Raw genomic sequence first — 26,443 nt, forward strand, 5'->3', positions numbered from 1 at the left:
AGGACGGCTCAACGTGAACTGTTCATTCCCAGCTGACATTTTTGCCATAGTTTTGCATGGCGAGGTTCGGCCAGGGTAGCCAATTTCATTTCACTGCGCCTGCACGGCTGCGGGGGGGCTGCTCGAATGAGGTCCGAGTTGACGCGACAGAGCGCGCGCTTGTGTCTTGGTGTTTCTTACGTCTCTCAGCGCTTCCTGGGCCAGGGAGCGGAATGACAAGATGACTCCAATGATCGTCATCCTCTTCAGGACGCTGTCCACCGCTACAAAAAAAAAAAACAAAAAAGAAGAGCAAAAGGAGTGGCTGCATGTCAGAGTGACGAACCAGAAATCCATTTCAAATCAAATCACTGAAAGCCGGGTGCCTACAAGTGAGCTTCTTGAACAGCGCCGCCATGTGGTCGGGTTTGTCAAAGCTGGTTCTCATCTGGGTCAGCACTTCCATGTTCTCCACCACTAATTTCTGCGCACATGACATCACGTTCACAGCGAACGCTAAGCTGGAAAAAAAAATTGGGGCCGTACGCCGCCCGTACCTTGAGCTCGGCCACCTGCGAAGAGATGTGCCACATGAGGCTTTCGCTGAGGAACTTCATGCCGTACGGCCCCAGCAGCTCAGACAGCGAACGCATCTCTGCCGGGGAGCACAAGGACAGTTGCTGACAGTCGGGTGAGGGCAGACGAGGGGAGGAGAGGACGCACGGGCGTCAGTACCTGAGATGTCAGAGTACTCCTCGGCATTGAAGGTCAGCTCGTTCTCCGTGGGCAGGTTGACGAAGGCCTTCATGGCGGGAAAGTAAGCGATGTGTCCGTTGCTGACCTGCCGGAGCAACGTCTCCAGGTACCTGGCGCCGACGTTTGAAAAGCGACATCAAGGTTGCTGTCCGGGACAACGGCGCCTATTTTTTTGCTCTGGGTGGACGAGGCTTGAAGTGGGAAACGTTCGCTTTCACCGCGGCTTTGTTTGTGAGCAACTTCGCCTTCCCGAAAACGTTCTGATGGCAGTTTTGCACAAAACTATTTGAACGGAATTTGATCATAAAACAGCGTATGACGGCGAGTGCTCCTCGGGGATGGACACAGTACATCCAAACCGATTGCAACTGAAACGGGTGCTTAATAGCGCAGTTTTTTTTTTTTTTGCTCGGACTATTCCACTCGTCAATGAACATGGCGAGTCCCACAGAACACGGTTGGTCACGTCTCATCAGATCAGATTGTGTCATGATTAGATAAGGTGGATTTTTTTTTTTTTTACAATTTGCTTAAATAGTGGTTGAAAAAGTAGTTTTTGCATGTTTTTATTTTGATCCCATTGATTATTATTATTATTATTATCTTATCTTATCTTATTATGATTACATTCAAGCATTTTGTGTGTGTGCGGATGTCGAAATAAGAGTTTCATTTCTGGACCGGGCTGAAACTTGACCTTCTTTCGAAGCCTCTCGCTCCTCGGCGACAAGAGGTGGAGAGAAAATCTGAAGCGCTCAGTGATTTTTGTCGCAGTTTGCCATCCTAGCGCAAGTAAAAAGGCGTCGAAAGAGCGCGCTACGCCGCCGCGCCACGCGACGCCATGGTGCGGACGATGCGGAACGACGCTTCGACGGGCGTTGCGACGCACCAGTTGGTGTACAGGCTGGTGATGGTGGGCTCGCCGTGGCTGTCCAGGTGCTGCGTCTGCTGCAACAGCACGTTGTTGAAGACCCGCGTGATGTCGATGGTGACGTAGTTCTCGATGGACTGCAGCACCGTCATGTAGGCCCGCACGCTGGTCAGCAGCTCGCTGGGCTTGGCGATCTCCTGAGTGGTCTGGTTGTACATGGTCATGCCCACGATGGACCTGGAAGGGGGGGGCAGGCAGTTTATTCCGGTGACGTTCTTCTGCTGTCACCTACGTGCGAGTCGGAAGACGCGCCTTTTAACTTTAAAGTTGCCATGGCAAAAAAAGTCGGATGAGTCACCCCTTGATTTTCGAGTCATTACTTGGGCCCACTTTAAGGCATTCGCCACATTAGGACGCTTCAGGAACGAAGCGCAGACACAAACACATCGACACGAATATAGATTGGGACTGTTTCGAGACCGCGCTCCACATCGCAGGAGTCAAACGCCGCAACGCACCCGATTCAAATGATCCAGATCGCTCTCAGACTCCCGCGGAGCTTGCTGTTGAGCTGATCATTGGAAATCGGGCAGGGGAGAGGTGGAAAAGTAACACAGGCAAACGTTGAAGAGATTTCCGTCAAATAGGGGCTGTCGTCGCCGTTGGTGTCGCGGTCCACTCGCCTGACTGGTGCGCGGGCGGCATGGGATCGGTTCCCGCTCGGTGACGGTGCGGATGCGGGTGTGAATGGTTGTTTCGAACGTCATTTCCATGTGCTTTTTATTGAAGCGATTTTCAAATTGCAAATCAGATTTGGGGGCAAAACGATGGGGGATTTCACGACAAGGCCGTATCTGCTTACTTGGTAAAGCGGATCTCCAGATGGGAGGTGAGGTACTCCCTCGGTGTGAACGTGTGCTCCCACACCGCCAAGTTGGGAACGTAGTTGATGGAGAAGCAGAGTTCCGATAGGGCTGTGTGCAATTTGTCCAGACTGGAGGAGGAAGAACGACACGGCGTGCGTCAAGAAGGAACAAAAGTGGCCGTGGGGTTCACCCTTGAGGCACCTGAGCATTTCATCGGGTGAACCTTCAAGCTCTTCAGGACCACAAATAGTCCCCGTTATTTCAAAGAAAAAAAGACCTCACCTTCAGCACATCAGATCTTTTCAAAAAAGTTGATCATTTATCTGCTGTTTTCATTTTGCCCTTTTTGTCACAAGAAGCGGTGCGACCGCGTGCTTACTTGGTGACGAGTAGTCGGTTCTTCCTCATGCTCTCCACTCCCGGTTTCTCTCTCTCCGGCTCGCCTTTCTTTCCCGTGGCCTTCTTGCTCTTCTTGTTGACGGCCTGGCTGATGGTCTTGGCGCAGTGCTTGGGAAGCAGCTGCCGGGAAGGCGGGTCAGCCGGACAGATGGGACAAGATTGCCGGGTCGGCCGTGAACCGCGTTTGACGCGGCGCTCGGCTTTGAGCGCAGCCGGCGGAGAGCTCACCCGTCAACTTAAGAGGCTTTTTACGTCACGCGCCCACAAAAGAATGTGACAGCGAGCATTAGGACACAATGGCCGTTTAAATGCCATCGCAGCTTTTGGGTGGCTTTTAGGGTCTTCGTCGTGACTTTAATTTGCTTGTAAACAATTCGAAGATGGAAGGCGCCATGACGGAGGTGGCTTCGCACACCCAATAAAATTTCAAACTTTTAGACGCCCGACTAACGCCGGGCAGCAAGCGACTGCAGCCGTGCCATTTGTTTGAGGTAACGCGAATATGGAGCCAGTTCTCCAATTCGAGAAAAGATCAGCTTCGCGCGATGAATGGAACCGTCACATCTGTTTTCTCCGGCGCTCGTCAAGACCGCATCGATCGGCACTTCCTACCTGGTCACTCAGGGTGCACTGCTCCGTGCAGATATCCGTGATGAGGTTTCGGGCTTGTTTGGCCATCTCGTCCAGAAACATGTTACACAAGGACAAGCTGCGGTCGCCTATGTGGTGCCGCTGCAGGGACGGAGCCCAGGACACAATGTGGACAGATGCCACGCGCCACGCCGGGCAGATCGGGATTTGGCGCGTGCGCGCTCACCTCCTCGGGACAGAGCTCGTGGGTGCACGACATGAAGTGTGTGCAAAGCAGAGGGAAGCAGATGGAGTGGCGGCTCTGCGAGGGAAGCTCCAAGCACTGCTGGAACATTTTCTCAAACGCGCGGCTGTAGAAGCTGCGCACACACAACGCGAGAGCACACTTTGAAATTCATGGACTGATGAGAGCTGGCCGTTTAGTGGAAGGTAAATAAATGTCTGGCGAATGTGGGTTCTCCTTTGAGCGCCGTTCAAGCCACCGAAGGCCGCAGAGCGCATTGTGAACGCTGACCAGAATATGGAGAGGTCAGAGGTCTCCACCAGCATCTCCACCAGCGAGTCCACCATCTTGGTATGGAAGATGATGGTGTTCATCATTTTGCCCAGCTCCTTGTGGTCGGCGATACCCAGGCTGGCCTTGGACACGCTGGTGTAGGCCTGCACAGAGGAGAGGAAACGGCGCTTCGACGTGTTGAACCGAAGAAATGACGCAGAAGAATTCATGACGCAGATTGACAATTATGAGCGTTTGGAGAGAGAAAGAGAGAGAGAAAAAGAGAGAGTGGCCCATTCCAACCTGCAGTCGAAACCAGTCGAGCCTCATGCCCCGGAAGTCAAAGACCTCGCCATCCTCAACTGCAAAACACAATTCCCACTCAATTACGCCATCTTTAATGGAGAGTTTCAAGGTTTCGTCCGGCTCACCAAAAGATCACCGGTATCGCTGCGCTTACCTTGTTTGACGCTGAGCGAGGTCATCGTGTTGACGAATGAAGACATGATGATGGACTCGTCCTCTGGGCACACAGACAGGTTCTGGCAGACACAAAGCGCAGGGCTCCACTTACAAACGAGAAAAGCGCAACTTGACTTCCGAGGGCTCTGACATCAGTTTTTTTTTTTTTTCTGAGCCACAAGCCGTCACAAGCTTCAGAGATGATGGAGCGAAGAGAGCAAAAAGACGTGGAGCGCAGATCCTGTGATGCCCTTGCGGTTGCCGATGCGCTTTCAGCCATTTAGTGAACGGGAAAAACAACGGGGCACGCAAATAGCCTAATGAAAAGACTCACAAGGAGCCACTCTGACAGGACCGGCCAATTCTGGACCAAGTCTGAAAAGACGTTTAAATGAAAAGACTCACAAGGAGCCACTCTGACTACAGCTCCTGACGCCAATCTCTTGGTCACGGCTCTTAACTCATTCAGTACCAGCCAATTCTGGACCAAGTCTGAAAAGACGTTTCAAAACGTCTTTGGGAGTCAATGAGTTAAACGCATGCGTGCCACGCCCGAATCCCACACGACTGTCGCTTTTCCAAGAGGCTTTTCTCCTCAAATCGTGTAAGCCACTTGAACATGGCCGACGCATTGAACGGAGGCAAATCCAAACACCTGACTCACGCTTCCAAGAGGTATCGCTCCAAATCGAGTATGCAAAAGCTTGAAAAAGGATTTGGAAGTTGCGTAGCTGGACGCGTGTACCACCTGCACCAGCTCGTTGAGGACGACGGCGTCGAAGCCGGACAGGTACTGCACGTAGTATCGCTGCATGACGGGGCCGTACTTCCTCACGTGGGCTCGCAGCTCCTCCATGTAGAAGATCAGCTCGGCAATGTGTCTGGTCGACAAAAGGACACGCGTGAACGCATACCGGCGCGGAGGCGTGCGCCCAAGGACCGCGTTTCCGGCGCCTACTTGTCGATGAAGTCGTCCGTGCTTTTCTTCTGGATGTTGTCCGCATGCCGAAGCAACCAGATGATCTCGTCTCGGGCAAACGACAACGCCATGAAAACAAATAACGCCTAAAAAGGGCAACACGTTCATTGGGACGATGTTAATACGCACGATAAAATGCCGTGCGCGTTCGGCGCCGGCTTAAAAATCGGCGACGTCGCAGGGGCGCAAACGATGAAACGGGGGGAGCAACGCCGCGCTACGTGCGGCCAACTGAGATGATGTTCCCGAGGCCGTGGCTCGGCGCTACCTTTGGACCCAGCAGGCCCGGCTGGTCCGCCAAGACGGTGGCCAGCTCCTTGAGGGCGGACCTGAGGAACTTGCGTCGCTCTCGGTGCATGGAGCCTCTGAAGAGTCGGGCAGACAGAAGGAGGAAGTCAGAGCCCCGGCCCCCCGGTTTACACGCCGCGATGACACTTTGAGGACAATCCTCGCCAGGCACCAAAGTGAGTAAATGACAGCCGTGGCGGGAAGACGGAGAACGGAGATGAAAGCGGCAGACAGATTAAGTACGGAGGATGAAATGCGGGGAAGACGAGGAGGGAACAAAAGAGAGAAAAAAGGGAAGGCGACACACACAACCGAGTCAGACGACCCAAGAGAGATGAGACGAGCGGGTCGCAAACGCAGAAAAGGAAATACAAAAAAAAAATGTAGGCGACTAAATAAATCCATTCGGTAAGTGTGAAGAACAAAAAGGCGACGCGATGGCCGCTGGGGAGGAGTGTGCTCGTACGCGTGAGACAGGGCCTGTTCCTTGCACTCTCTGATGTCGTTGATGCGCTTGTTGTACCTGCAAAGCACAAAAGGGGAACGCGAGTCATTGAAATGCTGCCTTCCGTTTTCTAGTGCGTTTGCGTGGAGAGGAAAAAGGATTGAAAACTTGCTAGCAAAGACCTTTTTTTTTTGGAACCCCCCCCCAAAAAAAAGGCATGCCCCCTTTTACCCTCGGATGTTGACAAAGAGGTCCTCGGCAGCCTTGTGGATGTGGAAGACTTCGTCCCTGAAGAGACAGAGACAGGTGGAGCTCTGCAGCGCCAACTTCCACAGCGACAAGGCGCCGGCGTCGCTGTTCAGTACCGCGTGGCACAGGATGAAGCCGACTGGAAACGAGAAAACAGGACCGAGTGAAGCAGGGAGAGCTGAGTCGGGACACAAACGTCGGCCGGCGTCGCCTCCCGCCCGACTGGAAACGAGAAAAGAGGACAGAGTGAAGCAGGGAGCTCAAGTCGGGACACAAACGTCGGCCGGCGTCGCCTCCCGACTCACAAACGATCCATTTCTCCATGGCGTCCAGGGATAAGTATTCGCAGGGCATCTGGAAAGAGGCACAAAGTCACACTTACGAGCCCGTCGACGTGATCGGAAGGAAATCGGGGTTCAAATGTCTTTCGGACTCACCGTGTCTGACTGCGCGGGGTTGAGCATGGTGGAGGGGGCCGAGATGAGCGAGAGCAGCTGGGCGTTCCTCCACTGGTCGGCGGAGAGATTCCTTCTGGGATAGACCATCTGAAGGCTGATCAGGGCGTCGGACAGAGACTGCGCAAACAGGACCACGCAAATTCAGCGGAAGCTCATTTTGGCGCGTATTGCGCTCATCGCAGCTTTTGACTGGACTTGTACTCGATCTGAGAAAAGCGGTCGGTGCATTCCTGCTGGAGTGTGGCTCAGGATCTTTCAAAATCCTTGCGTGAAGAACATTTGTGGCTATGTCACCCCCATACATCTTTCACAGGTGCAAAAGGAATCGATTTGTCACCATTGTCTTGTTTTTTTTTTTTGTTTTCCAGACCCGTCGTTCTACTCTGACTGCTAATGTGCAAATGAGCATCGACAAACTACCTTCCCGTGTGGCACAAACTCCTCCATCAACTTCTTCAGAGGGTTCTCATAATCCACGATCATCTGGCCCAGCCTGGGGTACTCGCGGTCACTGCGCCAAACACACACACACACGTGAGAAGTCACGTCACTCAACGCGTAGAAGTTGCAGCGCGTTGCGCTCACCTGGCTCCGTGCGTCATCTCGTGAGCATAGTTGTACAGGCCGATAATGGCTTTCCTCTCCTCGATGCGTGACAGTATAATCATGAGCGTCGTGTAAGTCACCACCAGGTCAAGATAGTTCTTGGTCAGGTCAAAGTTCACCGTCTTGACAGGAAACAAAACAGTGTCGTCACGTCCACCGCGCGCGTGGCAAAAGATGAGCTCCCGGCGAGGAACGCACTTACGATGTCAAAGAAAACTTGGCACGCGTCGATGGTGTTGAGCAGCTCACACACGTGGTCCTGTCAATGCACAGCGAGACGTTGGCATACACGCGCTCACAGCTCAAAAGCACGCCGTCGTCAGTCTGCCAACCTTAAATTCCATCACATCCACGAAGGTAAAGTAGTAGAGAGCCAAGTTCTTCAGAATCTCCGACTTCTCCTTCTGCAGCTGAGCCAACTGTTGCTGCAACATCACATTAGAGTCACAACACGTCACGAGAACGGACACTGTCACATCGACGCTCATTTTAGTTGGGACGGATGGGGGGGAGTGACTTTTTCACTGACTCGGAAATAAACACCAAAATGCACGCGTCATCATTTCCTTCATGTAAAAGTTGAACTAATATAAACCAGGTAATCACACACACACACACACACACACACACACACACACACGCACACACGCACACACGCACACACGCACGCACGCGCACGGCGCAGAGTATTTTTCAGACGTGCAGTGGCCGCAAAACGTGCGAGGGTTTGAATTTGGACTCTGGCCTTTCTGTGTGGATGCAGCTTGCGCCCGTGTTCCCAAAACATGCATATTCGACTCGAAATTGTCCAAAGGGGTGAGAATGTGAGTGGCACTGCTTTTCTGTCTGTCAGCTGTCGGTTTTAGCCTCGTGGCACGCGCAGCGTAAAGCAGCTGCTTCAAGCAGCTGCTTCAAGCATCCATGGAGCCAGCCTAGATGTACTAGACTACAGACTGTTTCAAAAAAAAAAAAAAAATGGAGCCAGCCGAGCAAAGCAAATGGAATAAAAATAGCCTCAAAACATGGAAAATAAACAACTACAGTATTACAAAACTCAAATGAAATACACAAACTTACCAAAAAGCACAAGTCCGGAATAAGCCAGGATTAGCATGCAAAACAAACACACACAGAAACAGAAAACAACATAAGAGACAATTTTTGCACATTTATATCGAAGAAAGCTATTAGCCAGACGTAGGCGCACGCTCACACACACACAAACGCACACGGGCGTGCGCACGCTCGACATAAGCACACGCGCCGCAAGCTAAAGACACATTTGCTGCGGCCAAGTAATGAGTCTCCACGAGCCCAAACACTGTTTTTACACAAGCGTTTCCGAGTAAATGTTGCGTTTCCGACCAGACGCTGGTTTTACGAGCGCTTCGCACAACAAAAAAAGCATCATCATAAAAGGCTAAAAGATCTGGGAGGGACGCTCACAGCAAGACAAGAACCATTTGGCATCACGGACACTGCCGGCCACGATTCCAAACGAGCCGCAGGCACACTCACGTTGTTGTTGCGTGTCTCCACGGCAGGGAACTTCCTGACGATGAACTTGACGGCAGACTCCAGGTTCTTGTCCACCAGGTAGGAGGGCTTGGCCTTGGGGTCTCCGCAGGCCTGAGGAGGAGAAGACACATCAGGTGAGGAGCGCGGGAGCAAAAGGGAAAAAAAAAAAAACAATTCAAGCTTTTGTTGCATTTCATTTGTCTTGAGCCGTCTAACGGCGTGTGGCTCCAAAAGTGGACGCTGGTTCATCCAAGCGGGTGCGTGAGTGGCCACGGGCCAAGTCGACACACATGAAAACGGAGGCAAAGTTGACGTGCTGCCCTGTGCGTCGACACCCAAGATGGACATGAATACGCACGGGGTTCATTTCCATTTTGCACTCTGCTCGCAAAAATGGAAAGTTCTGCACGTCCGTGTGTGGGTTTTCACGTGCGGTGAGGTGGCCCTGAATGATCTCCGAGACCCAATTTCCTCAAATGGTGGCCATGCATCAGCTGCTTAAGGTGACCGGATGCTTTACTTCTCCCATCAGGAATGACATTGGTCGCAAGTATCGTTTCCTCGGTTCATATTTGCTTTTTTGCCCCCCCACGCCATACACGGATTTTAAAGCGTCACCTGCGAAGACGGTTTACGAGGCGAAGCGGCGTGCAAATAGCGAAGCGTGGATCGGTAGCCCATGTTGTAAACGACTTCCCCGCGGTGCAGAATGAATGATCTTTTGCTGATGTGACGACAGCATCTTTAAAAGTGATGACATGACAGGTGGCGCCTCCACAATGTTGCGCGTCTGTTTATTTCTTTCTCTCTCGGTTTTTGCCGTTAAGTTCACGAAATAAATAGCCGACATTCTCCCTATCTGCAGTAGAGTACGTCAATGTCCTTGGCCACTATTTGTGGAAGTATGGCATACGGCGGCACCTACTACAACTTTACAAACGCCTTGTTATTCCTGCGCAAACTCGCCGCATTCCAATGTGAAAAAAATTTCACGTGAAAATTCACCAATTCAGGGCGTTAGCAAGCGAACCTCCTGAGCTGTTTAGCCTCCATACCAATGGAGGGCGCCGTGTGTCATTGTGGCCTTGCAGACATCCGACCGACGGAAGCAACGCAGGTCATGCATCATGGGTCGTGTCGCCGGGGAACGGCTAGCAAGCGGCGGTTCACGCGTGTGCCATCGACCGACTGATTATCAAGGAATAAGAACTTCCCTTCGACTTGGATTTTGTAGTCGTGATAAAAATTGTCGTTGTAGAAACTCACAGCGGGGGGCAGTGCGCCAACTGTGAGCACACCACTGCTAAGATAATCGCGTACTTCAAGCGACAAAACAACAACACACATTTGGCAACCCCCAATAAGCATCTGAACCAAAAAAAGCTCAAGCACCACAATACAAATCAACACAAACGACACCATCCGATTTCTGCACGGGGGGCGGGGGACGGATTCACTGTTGAGCAAAGCCCGATTCTCCTCACAGCAAGGTGACTGTCTGTTTGCTAGCCAAGCCAACAATAAGACAGGCTAAGATGTGATCGTTCATGTCTACATGAAGCTAATTCATCTCCCCCGCCACCTCAACGCTAATGAAACTTAGTATCCGAGCACCGCCGTCACAATGCCGTTGTATCAAATTACAAGGGACAGTCATTCTCGAGGCCGGAACGTCAAACGCTCTCTTTTCTCTGTTCCAATGATGGTGCAACGCGGCGACCGATTGGCCCCCCAATCAAATTTGACGACGTGTGCGTATTGCAGATGCGGATGTCATGGCACGGGAGCTTCCCGCATGCATTTCGAGTCAACGGCTCGGTCATTCCACAGTCAATGGAAAGTGGGCGGAAGAGGGCGTCGTGGGCTAAAACATGCAAGAGCTCCAAATTCTCCGCCAGGAAACACCTTCACGTCCGCAGCCGTCGAGTGTAGTTGATTTCGCATGAATTGGATTCAACTACGACTGCGGGATTTCACTGACATGGAGCGCGAGAGTGCGTCAAGCTGTCCGGCTTCATGGAGGGGGGGGGATGGGATGGGATGGATGGAGGAAAGGAAGGAGGGAACGGCGCAGCCAATGGAGGGGACGGCGTGGAAATAAGTGGGCGTGGTGCAGGGGTGGGGGCTGGGGGGGAGTGAGGAGCGTGCGAGTGGTTGTCAGGATACCAGAACAGACCATCTTTCCTCGGCTTGCAGCTCCCGCTGGCCTTCTTGAAGGGGTCCACGCGTCAACCGATCTGAGCGCTCCCTAGCTATGATCAGCCACGTCCATGAACTACGTGAGAATGTTTTGTTTTTTTGAAGAATGTAATCTGTGTATCAGTTCATTGACTGGTCTTAAAGTAACGGCGGACTCCAGCGTGTAAGCCTGATTAGGTAGCTGCCTAAGCGGGTGCAGGCGAAATTGAAGTCAACGCAAAGTGTTGCCAAGTGAAGTTTGCCGCATCAAAATAATGTCTATGGCTACAAGCTCTGGAGGGTAAATCCAGCATGGTTCCCCACGCTGGCAAAGTTTGTGATCTTGTGCTGGTTTTATGGCCACTGGAAATGTGTGCGCTTTCTGGCTAAGTGGGACAACCGTACAAATAGTCGGAAGAGCACAACTTTAACTACTGAAATGAACGGTCAAGTATCTCACTGACGTTGCGATATCATTCATTGTACTGTGAGGACGGTCGCTGTTGTTACGATTGTGTGCAACGCGCTGAGGCCCTTTAGAAACGATTTCATCCCTCAACACTGTCTGGATTTAATCACGAGAGCAAATATAACACATGCCCTAAACTCTAAGGACTCTCAAATCTGGACTAGTCGCCCACTGTCGGCACTGCGCAAGGTTTGACTGACCGGATTTAGTTTTTAATTCATCACATCAAACGTAAGAGAATTTGAGCAAATGTAACACATGCCCGAAACTCAAGGACTCTCAAATCTGGACTAGTCGCCCACCGGCACTGCGCAAGGTTTGACTCACCGGATTTCGTTTTTAATTCATCACATCAAACGTAAGAGAATTTGCTTTGTCGAGTCGACGTGGAGGGAGCCCACAGTGGTCAATTGAAACACAAATAAGCACAGAGGACCGACAGATAAGTACAGGTAGCCAGGAGGGGAGGTAATGGAAGGAGAGAAGGGTGGGACTGGGGTGGGGTGGGTGTAGAGGGGTGGGGCGGTCATCAGTGGAAGGTGATAAACTTTGCAAACCTTCCAAACTTGTCCTTGCTGCATAGGAGAGGGGGGAAGCATTGGAACGGAGAGAAGAAGAGAAGAAATCAAAACCACCCAGCCAGACAAACGACTCAACACACACAGCATGCACGCACACACTCGCGGCGAGCATGCATTGGTTTACGCACGTGTTGCTTGCTGCATTGCCGCAGTTCTCCACAAGACATTAAAAAAAGGACACCCGCCGCGGGAGCATTCGATCGTTACTCAACACCGGCTTGACGCACGCTGACTTGCCACTAACACGCCGAGTAGCATCCCTACCACCGCACTCGCCGGGAAGTAACACATCCATTTTGAGTGTAATATGGCCGACACTCGGCACAAAAGTTAGGCCCCCTGCGCTTTTTTTTCCCTCCACATTTTGGGGGAAGGCTGTTGCCTAGTAACTGGCAGGCAGCGAGCGTTCCCTCAGCATCCGTGCCGACGGCCACTTGGCCGCTGTCGGTGTCCTCGTACAGCTTTGGATCTCTGCATGTCTCTCTTCAGTGCAACAACAATGACGGTGGGACCCCGGTTCACAAACTTTGTTCTTGGGCCGCGGCTACCGAATCATTTTAAAGTGAGTATCCCATCGAGTAATCAGATTTTGCATCGTTAAACACAATACTATGCGCATGTGTGGTGCAGGTCTTATTTTGGTCATCTTGGGCTCACCATCCACACGCTCTACTCTCGTATCTGTGACTTGGGAGTGCGTATGGCTTTAAAAGGCCGGATCTAGCCTGGCGAGTGACGTGGGTGTCAGCCAATGAGATTGTAGAGTTGGCTCGCTCACTGCTAACTGCCCGTCAGGTGACTCGGCGCAAGTTGCGGCCATAAAGGGGCGTGACGATACATGCGAAGAATATTCACTTTTCTCACATCAAAAGGTCATAGAAATGATGTGGTGGCATACGCAGATCTCTCTTGTGAAGTGTGAAATGATTGTAAATGTTTGACATTGCCTGTCCCGGACCCTTCCTCCAAAGGCATTTATGGCATTACGCCAACTCATTTCAAACACCGATAGGTGGGTCAAACTGCAGTCAAATTGTTCCTCGTGGCAAAGTGAGTCGTCGTAGAGCAAATTTAGAGCACCAAAAACAAAAATGCACTGAGTGAAGGACGAAAGATTTTTGGGGGTTTGTTTGTTTTCCATGTAAAATATGCGCCTTGACTCAAAACAAAGCTTGGTACACACCGCATTAGGACAGTTGAGAAGAACTGCACATCTTCCCATGAAAATGAGTAAAACTAAATGGAATGATTAGCACGGTGGGAATCACGTGCAATACTTTCAATTATGATACAGAGAACGCGCCAAAAAAAAAAACGATTCAACATGTTCTTCGATACTTCAAGTCCATCGTATTTTATCAGAGGAGCATCACCTCCGAGATAGGACGCATTGAGTGAAGTGGTGGAATTCACTTTTAGGATTTGCAGAGTTGATACAACTGTGTTTCTCGGAATCTGATGGATGGAAACTATTACAATATTATTTGTCTCACACCTAATAATCTGGCTACTTGACATCTTTTAGTGATGTCTCCTATCTCCCTACCAAAAAAAAAAAAGCTTCACAACTTGCCAACCGTTACTTTGTCGTCATCAATAGCATTAGATGAGGAAAAAAAAAAAGATCAATAATTGAATATGCTATCTTGCAGCCATTATCTCCAACGTCAACCGTGACTCATTGCGATTTTTGTTCAACCGGTTGCCAGTGACCCCCGATTCCCCCCCTCGGGTGGGCCATCGCATCAGCCTGAGGCCGGCCGGGCAGGCTCCGTATTCCGGAACAGTCTGTGTAGCAAGGAGGCACATTTAGTTTGTATAGTTGGAGAGGGACAAAGCGCACAACAGCGGGGGTGGGGGAGAGTCGTGGCGTCATGTAACTAACACGATCCATCGGAACAACTCAAATGTGAAAAACGAGAAGAACGGGACGGGTGCTCAGACCGCAAACCCATCTTTGTGGTACAAAGTGACTCGAGTACTTTATTATTCAGTGGCTGGAATTGAAAATAAACAACTGGAGATGGTGACGGCTTCACTCTGCACTGCAGTTGTCCCCGTCCAATCATGTAATTATCAGTTACTCTGTATCAGCTGGGACACACACACACACACACACACACACACACACACACACACACACACACACACAAACATTGCATGACTATCAGTTTCAAAAGATTTTGGCCCACATGCAAAAAAGTGGGTTGGCTAACTGGGATTTTGGATGCGAATGGGTTTCAAAAAAGTGAGTTTTTGTTTCTTTGCGATTTTAAAACGTTCTGCGAACTCACAAAAAAAAAAAAAAAGTCTTTTGTGGCCAGAATTACCAATTTTTCTATGGGAAAATGAAAGCAAAATGAGCATGACGAGGAGCAAGTGAAAGGGACAGAGGGACCGTTCCCACCAAATCAGGCCAAAGCAACGTGGCTAATTGTGTCTGTGGGGTCCTTCGTTCTCATTAATCTGACCATTCCTTGGACTGCTCAGCATGAATGGTCTGAAAAGAAAGACCAGTGTGAGCGAGCAGACTAACGGCTTTTCTTTTCGACCATTCCTCTCTCCCTTTTCATTCACAAACAATATAAGCCGTCACAGACTCATCCCCAGAAAAACCCAACATTTCTATCGCCCTCACAGAGCAGCCTTCAAGACCTGACACCAACGTTCACGAGCAAGTCATTACCAATATAACCAAACCTGCACTTTTTTTTTTTTACAAACACAATACTTTGGGGCAAACATAACAGTACAACTATATGACAACTGCACACAGCCGCCCTTTGGGGATGGAGGGGGGGGGGGGTAAACTCCCATAATTGAGCAAGCATCATTTCTCTTACTTTTTGGATTGAAAATCATGTGTATATTTTGGAATAATACCAAGCTATGCAACTGTCAAAAAAAATGCATGAATGAATTCACTTCTTTACTCTATCTAAAAGTTGTTTTCAATTCAGGAGTTTCAGTGTGATTTAAAAGGTGTTTGTAACTTTATTGTGCAAAAAAAAATGGTAAACGGAACTGAAAGGAGATGGGTTTCTGTTGGAGAAAATGTTTCAAATGATGCAATACAAATGGAAAATTGTGATTCACTTTTTCTTTTCAAATTACTTGTTCACAAAGCTGTTTTTGAAGAGCGGAAATCATGATCTGTCTGTGATGTAGTCCCTCCCCCTTACATTTTGGAGGCAGGTAGGTTAATTAAAGAATGTAAGTTTGGAAAAAAAAAGGCTAGGTATAGAAGCTTTTTCAAAATGTTCTAAATTATTGGTGCGTTGTTCTTGGCTAGCAATGCGCACTCCAAACAGACGTTTTGACAAACTGTCATTTTGGGGGTACTTGTCACGTCACCAACAGTAAACGGCAGTACTGCAACATGCCAAGATCTGTTTTTTTTTATATATTTATGTATGTATATACGTATGTGTGTGTGTGTGTGTGTGGCATAAATTGTTTTGTTTTGTTTTTTTTTAAAGGCCGTTTCTTATTTGCCTCGTTAACGTGGGGGAGTATAAATAGGCTAAGAGCTCCTGACTGGTGTGACAGCGGCCAGCCCACTGGCCTGCGGCCGTGCTTGAGCTCTCCTCTTCGGGCTTCTCGCGGTTGTGAATTAGGCGGAGCCCGGCTCGTTCGCCTAGCCTAGCCTAGCCGACACCCTCCGCCATTAACACAACATTAAGCGACGCTAGCTCGGCGCCAGGCCCCGACGCTTGTAGTTCGGAGTCCGGGTGTGGATATTTAATCGCCCTCGTCGTCGTTCTTTTACTAACCACTGACAATATGTTAATTCTATTGTCCCTGCATAATAAACGCCTCGAAATAGTCGTGAATTCGCTCTCGGGCGCAAGGGGCCAACATTACCGCAAGCTAACGCTGTTAGCCGCAACTGTGCCCACCGTCAGCCACAAACATGGCAAATTAAGGCTAACTCTCTCGCTTGTTCCCTCCGTTATGAGGGAATTCGTGACGCTTATTACATAGAGAAAGTCGAAGGGTAGCCCAAGATGTCGATACTTTGCATACAATGCCAGCTAATCGCGCATTCATTGCACTAACGTACGTTGGTTGATACAAGCGGCACCGGCTTTCGGGTGCAAATGTTCAGATCGCCATTCAAGCTTGTCCATGTGCTTCGTATGCGCATTCAATGTGTGAGTGTGCGCACCTTCTTGATATTGTAAACACGGGTCAGCATCCCGATGCCTCTGTCGTTGAGGATGGTGAGCTTTTCGGCCAGCTTCTGCTGGCTGGGCTGGATCACTCCCCGAGACATCTTGGAGCGCCTCGATCACCACAAATCAGTCGGGAAAAGAAAAAAAGCACGGGTATAAAATCACAAATGTCCACAGTCTCGGCTTGTCTGTTTGTGGCGTTTGCGTAGGAATTAGATTTGGGCCATGATCAGATAGCCGAGGACAGCGGCAGCTTCCTGTACTCCACCCACCGTCGCTCCAGCCGCTCGCCCTGTTTTTTTTTTTTTTTTTTCTCGGTCACTAGGATGATTGGAGTGGAGGCGCTCCTGTTTCCACGTTGAGGCGTTCACGGTCAGTGCACCTCGAGTGGCGTCACGAGTTGCACAGAACTGGTTGCTAGCTAATCGCAGGGCACACATGGACAAGCAAGCGTTCGTACGCACAATCAAACTTGAGGACAATTTCGAACGTTCAACTAACCCACAGTGCATGTTTTTGGAAGGTGGGAGGAAAAAATGAGTACCCGGAGAAACACCGCATGGGCACGAGGCGAATATGTAAACTCCTCACAGGAAGGCAGGGGCCGGAATCGAACCCCAAACCTCTGCACTGTGATAACCATTATTATCTATCCCCGTGCCCGCATGCAGCCTTTTCTCCGAATACTCTGGTTTCTTCTCACGTTCCCAAAACATTCATGGTAGCTTGATTGAACATTCGAAATTGTCCCAATGTGTGATTGCCATGGCATGACTTTATTAAGGCTGTTGACGCGTGAAAACGATGCAATGATAGTAAATTACAGCAATTCTGTAAAAAAAAAAAAAAAAAAAAAAAAAAAGATTAGGCCAAATATTTCTGCAGAAATGTGAAAGACTCCTTGCCCGTCATAGAAAAGGCTTGATTAAGAAGGCCGCAAATGTCTTTTTTTTCATCACGGGACTGTGTCAACCAAGTGCCGTTAGAAACAAAGAACAGAATTGAGGAGGAACTCAAAGGAATTTTACCAAGAGAAAACGGAAAATTCAGATTTTGCATATTGGCATTAGGCGAATAAGAGCGATTCTGCTTATTTTACAGTCAGATTGTCACGTAAAAGTGAGAAGTGATCTGGGGTAGTCACCATATCAGAAAGAAAGAACTACATGTTTACTTTTTCTTGTAGATGAGCCGTGTCAGACAATGGAGAAGAAATTCTCCGTCTGGTTGATATTCACTTTTCCTACCTTTCTCTAAGACTGTGAATGCATCCTATGACGTACTTCCGGCTTCTCTGCCTGTGTAGATCTTGAACATTGTCGATGCAATTGGCGAATTTTGTTTTTCTCCCAATTTAGTTCTTGACGGCATCCGCTTAAGTGTTACGAAAAGGCTTTTGGGACCGCGATAATAAAACTTTCTCGTTGCATGTTGTTTCAAGAATCCTCCTGCATGTTTTAAATGAGGCGAGTACACGAATCGTTTTTAACTACCTCCAAAGCTACGTTTTGGGCTCTTACCTTGTGTTTTACTCATAACTATAACTAACTACATTTTAATATTATGTCGGGAAAAAAGCGACGGATTTGAATAATTAAGTGTCATTTGTAACGCAACTTGTAAATACTTGAAATTGAAGTAAATTACACCATGATTCCAAAATTATACTGTCACAAAGTTTGCTTACCTTGCAATTTGTTCATAGACGCAATTAATCGAGCCCCCCCAAAAAACAACTTTCTTTTTTGCTAAACTTGCTAAATTTCTCCATGTTGCATCTCTTACAGCTTTATTTGGTCCTCCTGCGATGCAGTCACTGTCCGGGGAGATCCAGGGCTTCTCCAAAAGCCGCCTGAGGAAACAGTGCACTCGCGTTACCACGGTGACGGGCAGGAAGCTGTTGGAGAGGACCACCGATGGTGGCACACAGGTGGAGGAGCTGGAGGACGCAAACGGATGCGGATTTGTGGAGGATAAAAGTCTGGACCTTCAAGTTGGAGTGGTTCGACCCTTCTTACTGCTGGGTAATCAAACGGAACAGTAGCCCACATGCATCTTCAACTACAAGTCTCTTCATAGCATTGATCATTTTATCCTTACATTAGAAATTGCACTTATTCAAAATGCTACGCAATAGGAGCCTCTCCAAAAACGATGTTTATTGCCACCTGAAGTTGACTGTCTAACCAAACAGAAAACAAAGAGAATTACATGTTGATTGAACCAAACCATATAACCTTGCCTTACTCAAGTCTGCTAGCTTAATGCTGACAGCGTTACAACCCAAACGATGGCGCAACACATGTCGACAGGCATTATGACAAGACTTCTTATCCTCTGCAGAAAATGGCGCATCATACTTGAGATTAATTGAGGCCTTGATGATTGGAACTCCCAATGTTTTGAGTTACAGGTTCACGGAAACGGATTAAACTTGTATCTGAAGGCACCGGGATCTATGGACTGAAATGCAATACAAAATGAATAAACAATAAAGCAGCACATTATGAGGAGACAATTAAAACGAGTAACTGCAATCCATCATTATTTATGTAGGGCTTTCACAATAGCTGCATCGACAAGACACCAGAAGAATGCGTCCCCGCGATATTCAATTCACACTGTCAGAAGCGTACATTAAAATGTTATCGACGGTATTTATTTATTCATTTCTAATGTATTGCTTAATATTCAGGAGTGAATCAGTGGCACCAAGCGGTCAACCGTGCCTCAAGCTAAAGGTCAACATGCTTTATTTGTTTCATGTAGCTGCCAGTCGCCTGCACAAAGTCTGTCCGTCAGGTCCATTTAGACCAACGGAAATGCTTGCATGCATTTCTTGGATGCCACAATTCAGGTTGCGCTAGCCATGAATCATGTCAACGCACACAAGAAGGAAACACGATCATTTTCAAAGTCTATTTCTACACGATGTCGCTGCAGTACATTTTCGTGGATCTCTGTTTCATAAAAAGTATACGGGAAAGAAACTAACCAAATAACACCAGCCGGTGGGGCGCGAACACAGTTGTGCCTTGCATACGAGCGCATCCCGTCGGAATGTCCTTGAGCCTGACACCCAACTCCCCGACAGCTCGGCGTGGCCGTTCAGTTCCGTAGACGCACACGTAACCCTTCACCTGGAAGACAAGCCAACTCTTCAGCGGGGATCAATATAAATATTGCATCTGTTCGGCTCAATAAAAGTGAGCGTTTCCTTTACGGCACATTAGTTCTAACGGCTTTGACGTGGCGCTCATTTTTCCTGCGTGTCAGCCAATCGGTGTCAGCGCGCGCCACGAAATCCGGAAGGACGCTACAACCTGCTCGGCAGTGTCGGTGTCAGCAGTTTCTCTGGTCATAAAGTCAATAAAAGACTGGAAAGAGACGATTCCAGCCCCCGCCCCCCTTCTTCTACTGTGCGAACTCATTTAAAGATGACACACTTCCCCCACGTACACCACAAACGCTTTCCACTCTCCTTGTCCATTTTTATGAAAGACGAACACTTTAATTTTCCCTCTGAGGAGACATTCACTTTTACACTTATTTTTCCTGACATGCCCAAACACAACTCGTGGGGGACATTTTTGATTTGAGGAGCGTTGGCTCCCATTGCAGGTAATTGACGTCCCATCTCTGATACGACTCTCACGCTACCCCCGAAGATGGAAAATTCCTAGTTCGACCTCACCCATCAATAGCATTGATGGTTGCAATGACGGGAGGGCTCCAACTAACAATTCATTTGACAATCCAACTGATGATGTTTTTTTTTTTTTTTTTTTTTTAGAATCCCAAATGAATTTGATGAACAAAATATATTGACAACCCGTTCTTCAAAAACAGGACATTATTTTGAATCAACTGTCAGAAAATGCCAACACAAATTGATTGTGATTAAGTTCCCGTTTTGCGTCGTAATGCGTCTCAATATCAGCAAAAACATTTAGTTTTTTTTTTTTTTTTTAAAGAATAAACCCACATTAGTGTCCAACAGTCCACATGCTCTACCACTCAGCTGCCATGTTATTTAGTGTCGTGTCTTAATGAAGGAGGTCATTTTCTTCTTCTTCACTCTTTGCAGTTCATGCGAGCCCACGGCCGTTTTCTTTTTGTGTTTGTTTTGCTTCCAACTCTCTTTTCTGACATCATGTTTTCCTGCACTTTCAGCTTCTCAGGATGCGGCCCACGACATGGACACCTTGCAGAGATATCAGGTCAGTGGAGGAAAGAATCAATAGCGCGGGCGTGTCTTGCCGTGTGGTGATCACATGGCCGCGGGGGCATGAGATTAGACGAGGCAGACTCGTGCAGGGTCGCTCCCGCTCAGTAGGGGGAGTAAATGATCCCGGCATGGCTCCGAGGAAAGGCTCTCACTGGGGATGGCCGCTTTCAGAGCGACGCCAGTTCTGCTTTGAGGGAGGTTTGCCGGCCGTTCCCTGCTGCTTGTTGAAGCTCATGAGGTGCGACCACATTTTGCCACCTCTGAATGGCCACTTTGTCAAGAGCACAATCTGCTGAGATCGACAACAGAAGAGCTTCTTCAAAAATGTTGGCTTTATCAACAACTCTTCCAAAATGAGGGCCATTAATTTATCACTGAAAATTATGCCTCGTCCTCAAGACCATTTTCAGACCTTTGAAAGTCCATCCGAAAAATAGCGCAGCAAAAATGTTTGTGCAAGATATCTTGAGGGGATGAAAATACAGTGGAAAAAAAACACCGAGCCCAAGTCGCCCACTCCGACTAGTCATCCTTCGTGAAGGCAAGGTCTTAAAATGGATCAAAAAGGCCTAAAGAATGCTCCATGAAATCGTGAATTGGTCTTCCTTCGGATATCCCGACACAGATAATGAATAATGCTCAGTTTTGATTGATTTTCTCAAAGAAGTATTTTGCAATGTTTATTCTAGTACTATAGTGGTTGTACTTTGCATAGCTTGCGCCCAACTGCCGTCTTATGATGTCACTCGCTCAGCTGCACCCCTTAAATTCTCCATCAAATCAAGTAAAAAAAAAAAAAATGCTGATGTCTGCTTAGATTTTTGTTTATGCACCCCGATGAGGTCGTTAATCACGCAAAGTGACTGTTGTAATTTAATCCCAGCACGCACCTGTGACACGCCGCGAAGTAATTATCGCCATCGATCACATGCTAACATGCTAATGTGTGCTAATGTACCGGTATAAGAGGCCATCAGCCGGACTGACCGCGGCATCGCGGCTGCCTTTCTTTCCAAGCAGATGCGGCGGCATTCGGAGCGAATGTCATCCGTTGACCTCCCCGAACCCGCTCGTACACGTCCGGGCCTCCTTAATGAGCCACAAAAGTGCCATTCACGTTGGGCCGCCGCTCTCCATTTGCTGAACACAACACTTGCGGTGCTCTGTGAGTACACCGCAGTCATCATTTTACTCAACCCGTACTCCTGTTTTTATTGCCAGTTTGAGTTCAACTCGAGTGAAGTGTGAGTGCTTTTATAGGGGGGTCCTATTCAGCTGCCCGTAGATATACAGTACAGTGCTGGAAGGTGCATTTGGGAGCTGGGGACTTACCGTAATTAATCCACCTCCTAATACCACAGCTATCACGTTGCGTTATAAAAACCATCAATACTTAAAAAAAAAAAAAAAAAAGAAAAGAAAAAGTAAAGGGGGAAGGCAATATAAAAGCATGCCACTAGGCCACATGCATCATCCCGCAGCAGTTGACAATAAACATTGATCGAATGACAATGTTGTGTAAAATGTTCAAATGAAATACTCTCCAGAGATCGCGATTGATTAAATGTATTCATGTGTGTTATGCACGTTTTTGCTCTGACCAACCAGTCGGAGGTCGCGATATGCTGACGTCAATGAAATGGGATGGGTTTAAATAAATAAATAGAAATAGTCTCATTGCGAATATGGTCAAGTTTCCGCTTCATTTTTCTCATCTGCAAAAAAAAAAAAAAAAAAAAAAATCCTTTCCCATTTTTCTGGTTTGCAAATCAAATGCGGCGCTTGTTGGCTCACCAACTCAAATCAACAAAATACGAAACCGCCACTCCAAAGTGTTTGCCCCGGTGGAAGGCGGCGCACAAGTCTCTGTCGCGGTCGCTCTGCGCAATCTGGCAAAAGTGACGAGAGGGCAAGCGCAAAATGGGCCAGCCGTGTGATGTCAAGAGACCAGAGGAGAGGATTGCGGCCTCTGAGGTATAGTCAAGTTAAGTGAGAAAGGAGACGACGACAACGAAATGAATCGACGCCATCTGTCTCATAATAGACACTCCTCCTTTCTGCCCTTGGAAACACACACTCTCACACCTGCCTCGTTTTCCCGCTCCCTGTCAAAGCCATCGTGTCATCACGACGGAGGCTCGTTAGCTCAAGGTGCCTCATTGCCTACCGTGTCTTGCAGGTGTCGCACGTGCTCAACGTGGCCTACGGAGTGGCCAACCCCTTCCCCGATCAGCTGCTCTACAAGACCGTCCAGATCCTGGACCTCCCGGAAACGGACATCACTTCATATGTGAATGAGTGCGGCTCCTTTATCGAGCAGGCCCGGGAACAGGTACGCGCGGAGATTTTCTCGAAGAGGCGCTCTCCAGCTGTGTGTCAGGGGAGCACTTGCGATGAGCTCTTATCAACCAACGCGCGCTGTCGGCTCTGCGTGTTGTTTTTTTTAAGGGACGGCCGAAGCCCAAATTAGTTGAAAGCCGCGCATGGCTGCACCGGCGATGGTTTGATGCATCGTTTCGACATCTGAAAGCCTTCGCACCGCACTCGCGCCATGGGACAAATTATTTCGACGTTGCGGCTGGCTCCAATCTGCTACAACTACTATGGAAATGCACTACGCGTCTTGAAAAGCTGAGTTCAGTTCAACAACGCGCAGGCCCGCAACGCGTTCCCGTTCATTCCTCTCCAGCAGCGGTTTATCCGCAGTGCCGTGCAAAAAGCAAAAGCTCAGCACAAAGGCCGGGCTGGCACCAAGTCCACGTTTGAGTGTCCCTTTCTTCACCTGTGACCTGCTTTTATTGGATGGCGTTCCTGGCAGACCCCCGCGGTTCCTCCTGCGTGCCGGACAATGCGATGTGCGCGCTGACATGAAAGCACTCAGCCCGGCGCTGTCAAATAAGGACAAAACGAGAACACTCGGACCAAAAGCAAATTACGTTTCCATGTTGCCCGTGATGGATTATCTCAGCTCGGGCAATTTTCACATTGCAGCTGTTTCTTATCCCCTGAAAAAAATGAAAGCCAGGAGCCCGCTCTGTGTCACTCCGGCAAAGCCTGCGCCGATCCTGCAACGGAGCGACCTCTCTGACTGATAGTGAGTCATAAAAGATGACTATTCTTATCTGCGCGTGTGGTTTACGTTAGCCCGCGCGAGCCCTGCGGGGCTGCCGGATTGGGTTATGTTTGAAAGCAAACCACAGAAAGCAGCGATAACGTGTCTGTTACAGCAGGAATTAGATGATTTGATCATGGTGGGCATTGATTGACACGCGGAAAGAAACAAGAGGTTGGACACAGTGACGGGCGGCTCCGCGCGGCATACAAAAACGACACGGATGCGTCGACGTGGTGAGCTTTGGGTCCGTCTCAAGGTGTGACTTCATCATGGCGCTGCAGGCGGTAAAAATAATTCCGTTGGCCTTCGTATTCATCGAGCTACAAATTCACGCCGATTGCATCTTTACATCGAACTGCTAGGACGGATGTTGAAGTGAAGACTTGTATGCCGCGGAAGAGCTAACTTGAGCCCGGGCTGTTAGTGGGGAGTCTTTGCCACGTGCATGCGCATGCATACTTGCAGTGCTTTTTTTATTTTTTTATTTTTTTTTTTTTTCCTTCCTTCCCACAAATCAAATCTTTTTTCGCAAGATGTTCAGACACATGACCTCAGGGAAAGCACTCGAGTACTCCTCATCAGACCGAACCTCCTGCTCTCTCTCTCTCTCTCTCTCTCTCTCTCAACCTCCTGCGCTCTCTCTCTCTCTCTCTCTCTCTCTCTCTCTCTCTCTCTCTCTCTCTCCCCGTCTTCAGGATGGCGTGGTCCTCGTTCACTGCAATGCCGGCGTGTCCCGCTCTTCCTCCATCGTCACGGCCTACTTGATGTGGAGAGAAGGGCTTCTGTTCGACGAGGCCTTCCGCCAGGTGAAGCTGGCCAGGCCTTCAAGTCGACCCAACTCGGGATTCTACCGCCAGTTGCAGAACTACAGACCATGAGCCCTGTGTTCACTTTCAATTCCCCCTCAGGGTGTTTTTTTTTTTTTTTTTTTTTTTAAGTCCTACGGCGCCAATTCACAACCGAAGTTGTCCTTTCCATACGGAGAGGGTCAAGAAGCATGCTCCCCGTACGTTTGGATAACAACTGAACCCCACATGAGCAAGCGCTAGGGCAGGCCATGGGGGCAAGAAAGAAGTCCAAGGAAGAAACCTCCAACAAGTCAAGTCAAAGGTGAGACTGGGCTTCTCCAACTTTTTGGGTCCAGGGAGCCCATAAGGGGAGACAATTTAATAAGGAACCCCCTCCCCCGACCCCCACCCTCCACCACCCCTGATAACATTAATGGCCATCAAACGTAACCCTGTGTGCTGTACCTCCAAAAGGCCCCGAAGTTGCCTATTTTCGAGAAAAACATTTTTGTGTCATGATGGGGAAAAGCTGTTTTTTTTTTTTTTTTGGTTTTTTTTTTTAAGAGAAACGTTGCGCTGTGATGAAAATAAAGTGACTTTTTTTTCCCCCAAAGAAGAAAAAATGCGCACCCTGTACGTGCGTGAGGTGCGGGTGCGTGCACGTGTGCCAGAAACACAGAAAACATCTCCCAATGAGAGATGCTCGTAGCTTATCATCTCAAATATATATCTTCTCTTGTTAGAGAGTGAATCTGTCCTCCTTCTTTCTTTTTTTTTTCTGTGTGTGTGTGTTTGAAGGCACAGCTTTTGCAGTTTGCGTTGGCGGCGGGCGCTTGTGGGAGTGCGTGGAGTGGGCAGGGAGGTGCGCTGTTGGTGGCGTGCCAACAGTTTAGAGGAGGAGCTAAGTTTTGCCAAATGGCTGGCAATCCCTGCCGCTCCCGTAAAGCCCGCCGACCGATTGCATGGAGCCGGGCTCCTGTCACTGTTAATAACTGCAATGTTTGCACGCTACGGCTTCATTCCTCCCAATGTCCAAATGTTCTTTACGGACGAAACGATCGGAGGAAATGCGCCGGTCCCTCTTGCTATGTCGCAGTTCATCTTCTTTTACATCCGCAATTTCGTCTTTGTTTTGTACGCCGTTTGGCAGGTTTTGCAAGTGGGTCAAGTCACCTTTATTTCTGTAGCCCTTCATCAAGAACAGTCTCGAAGGGCTTCACATACCCACGGTGGACAAATGTTCACCACATCCCCTGACCTTAACCACCAGGAGGGCAAGGAAAAACTCCCCACACCCCATCTGAGGAAAAATGAGAAACCTGGAGAAGGGGCTGCAACGGATGCCAATTGGGCAACATTTGACGCAACATTGTACTCTACTTTAACAAGAACAAGGGTCCGTAACGGCGAAGCGGAACGTGAGAGCGGCCGTGACAAAGTGCGGCGTGACAGCACAGCTTTGGCCTTTGTTGCTCTTCAAAACATCGCTCGGGAGCCGCCGCGGCCGAGCCAACTCGGGTTTCCCCCTGACATTTTTCTGACATTTCAGCGTCTGGATGAGAGGGTCGGTAGGACGGCTCCAGCTGTCCCATCTGTAACGTCCCTGGGGGATGGGGGGGCTTTCAGTGCCGACATGCCAGCCGACGTATGCCTCTGCGCTCTCGTCCAATCTGGCTGCTCTCAATGACCGAATGCACACGCGGCGGCAAAGTTGTTTGAGCATTTTCTTGATGTCCTTGACAGCCCGCTCAAGGTCAATGTACGAGTATGCTTTGCCTGATTATTAAGACGATTTGGCATACTGGTAGAATGACTCTTTCCCGTCATGTTTTGCGTTAGTACGTGGACCTTCAGCTGGATGGCAACGATATAGGAATAAACGCTCAATCGGCTTTCTATACTCGTGGCTGTATCTTCTCAGCACGCCCCGCAGCCATGAAGCATCC

The 26,443-nt window shown here is 49.0% G+C and overlaps 2 protein-coding genes across 3 annotated transcripts; one reads left to right on the forward strand and one right to left on the reverse strand.

Moving 5' to 3' along the window:
* Window positions 1-90: 90 nt before the first annotated feature.
* On the reverse strand, window positions 91-16,655 carry nckap1 (NCK-associated protein 1). Its single transcript, XM_019860161.1, has 26 exons — window positions 16,360-16,655; window positions 12,168-12,185; window positions 8,964-9,074; window positions 7,778-7,870; window positions 7,648-7,704; window positions 7,425-7,567; window positions 7,260-7,350; window positions 6,819-6,956; window positions 6,687-6,735; window positions 6,364-6,520; window positions 6,154-6,210; window positions 5,668-5,764; window positions 5,379-5,485; window positions 5,169-5,301; window positions 4,419-4,500; window positions 4,262-4,320; window positions 3,977-4,122; window positions 3,689-3,821; window positions 3,484-3,603; window positions 2,852-2,991; window positions 2,469-2,600; window positions 1,625-1,843; window positions 715-845; window positions 537-634; window positions 370-463; window positions 91-263 (listed from the first exon to the last, which is right to left on the reverse strand). The coding sequence occupies exons 1-26, from the start codon at window positions 16,465-16,467 to the stop codon at window positions 91-93; spliced, it is 2,886 nt and encodes a 961-aa protein (XP_019715720.1). The 5' UTR covers window positions 16,468-16,655.
* A 10-nt stretch (window positions 16,656-16,665) lies between these two features.
* LOC109510096 (dual specificity protein phosphatase 19) lies at window positions 16,666-25,239 on the forward strand. Of its 2 annotated transcripts, none has more exons than XM_019860168.1 (5): window positions 16,666-16,738; window positions 18,154-18,390; window positions 20,540-20,586; window positions 22,774-22,926; window positions 24,405-25,239. In XM_019860168.1, exons 2-5 carry the CDS (start codon window positions 18,174-18,176, stop codon window positions 24,585-24,587), a joined length of 600 nt encoding a protein of 199 aa, XP_019715727.1. In that variant the 5' UTR covers window positions 16,666-16,738; window positions 18,154-18,173; the 3' UTR covers window positions 24,588-25,239. The 2 variants fall into 2 exon arrangements, with proteins under 2 accessions (XP_019715727.1, XP_019715726.1); XM_019860167.1 differs by lacking the exon at window positions 16,666-16,738 and adding an exon at window positions 17,639-17,832.
* The last annotated feature ends 1,204 nt before the right edge of the window (window positions 25,240-26,443 follow it).

The sequence above is a fragment of the Hippocampus comes genome, unplaced genomic scaffold, assembly GCF_001891065.2.
Source record: "Hippocampus comes isolate QL1 unplaced genomic scaffold, H_comes_QL1_v1.1 scaffold39, whole genome shotgun sequence".
Taxonomy (NCBI): Eukaryota; Metazoa; Chordata; class Actinopteri; order Syngnathiformes; family Syngnathidae; genus Hippocampus; species Hippocampus comes.

Excerpts from the sequence above, each read along its gene's own strand:
- nckap1 (XM_019860161.1), bottom strand. The coding sequence starts at position 16,467 with ATGTCTCGGGGAGTGATCCAGCCCAGCCAGCAGAAGCTGGCCGAAAAG. Across the intron at positions 2,992-3,483 it reads AGTGCACCCTGAGTGACCAG|CTGCTTCCCAAGCACTGCGC; the intron begins GTAGGAAGTGCC and ends CCTTCCCGGCAG. Across the intron at positions 2,601-2,851 it reads AACCGACTACTCGTCACCAA|TCTGGACAAATTGCACACAG; the intron begins GTAAGCACGCGG and ends TTCCTCCTCCAG.
- LOC109510096 (XM_019860168.1), top strand. The coding sequence starts at position 18,174 with ATGCAGTCACTGTCCGGGGAGATCCAGGGCTTCTCCAAAAGCCGCCTG. Across the intron at positions 20,587-22,773 it reads ACACCTTGCAGAGATATCAG|GTGTCGCACGTGCTCAACGT; the intron begins GTCAGTGGAGGA and ends CGTGTCTTGCAG. Across the intron at positions 22,927-24,404 it reads TCGAGCAGGCCCGGGAACAG|GATGGCGTGGTCCTCGTTCA; the intron begins GTACGCGCGGAG and ends CCCCGTCTTCAG.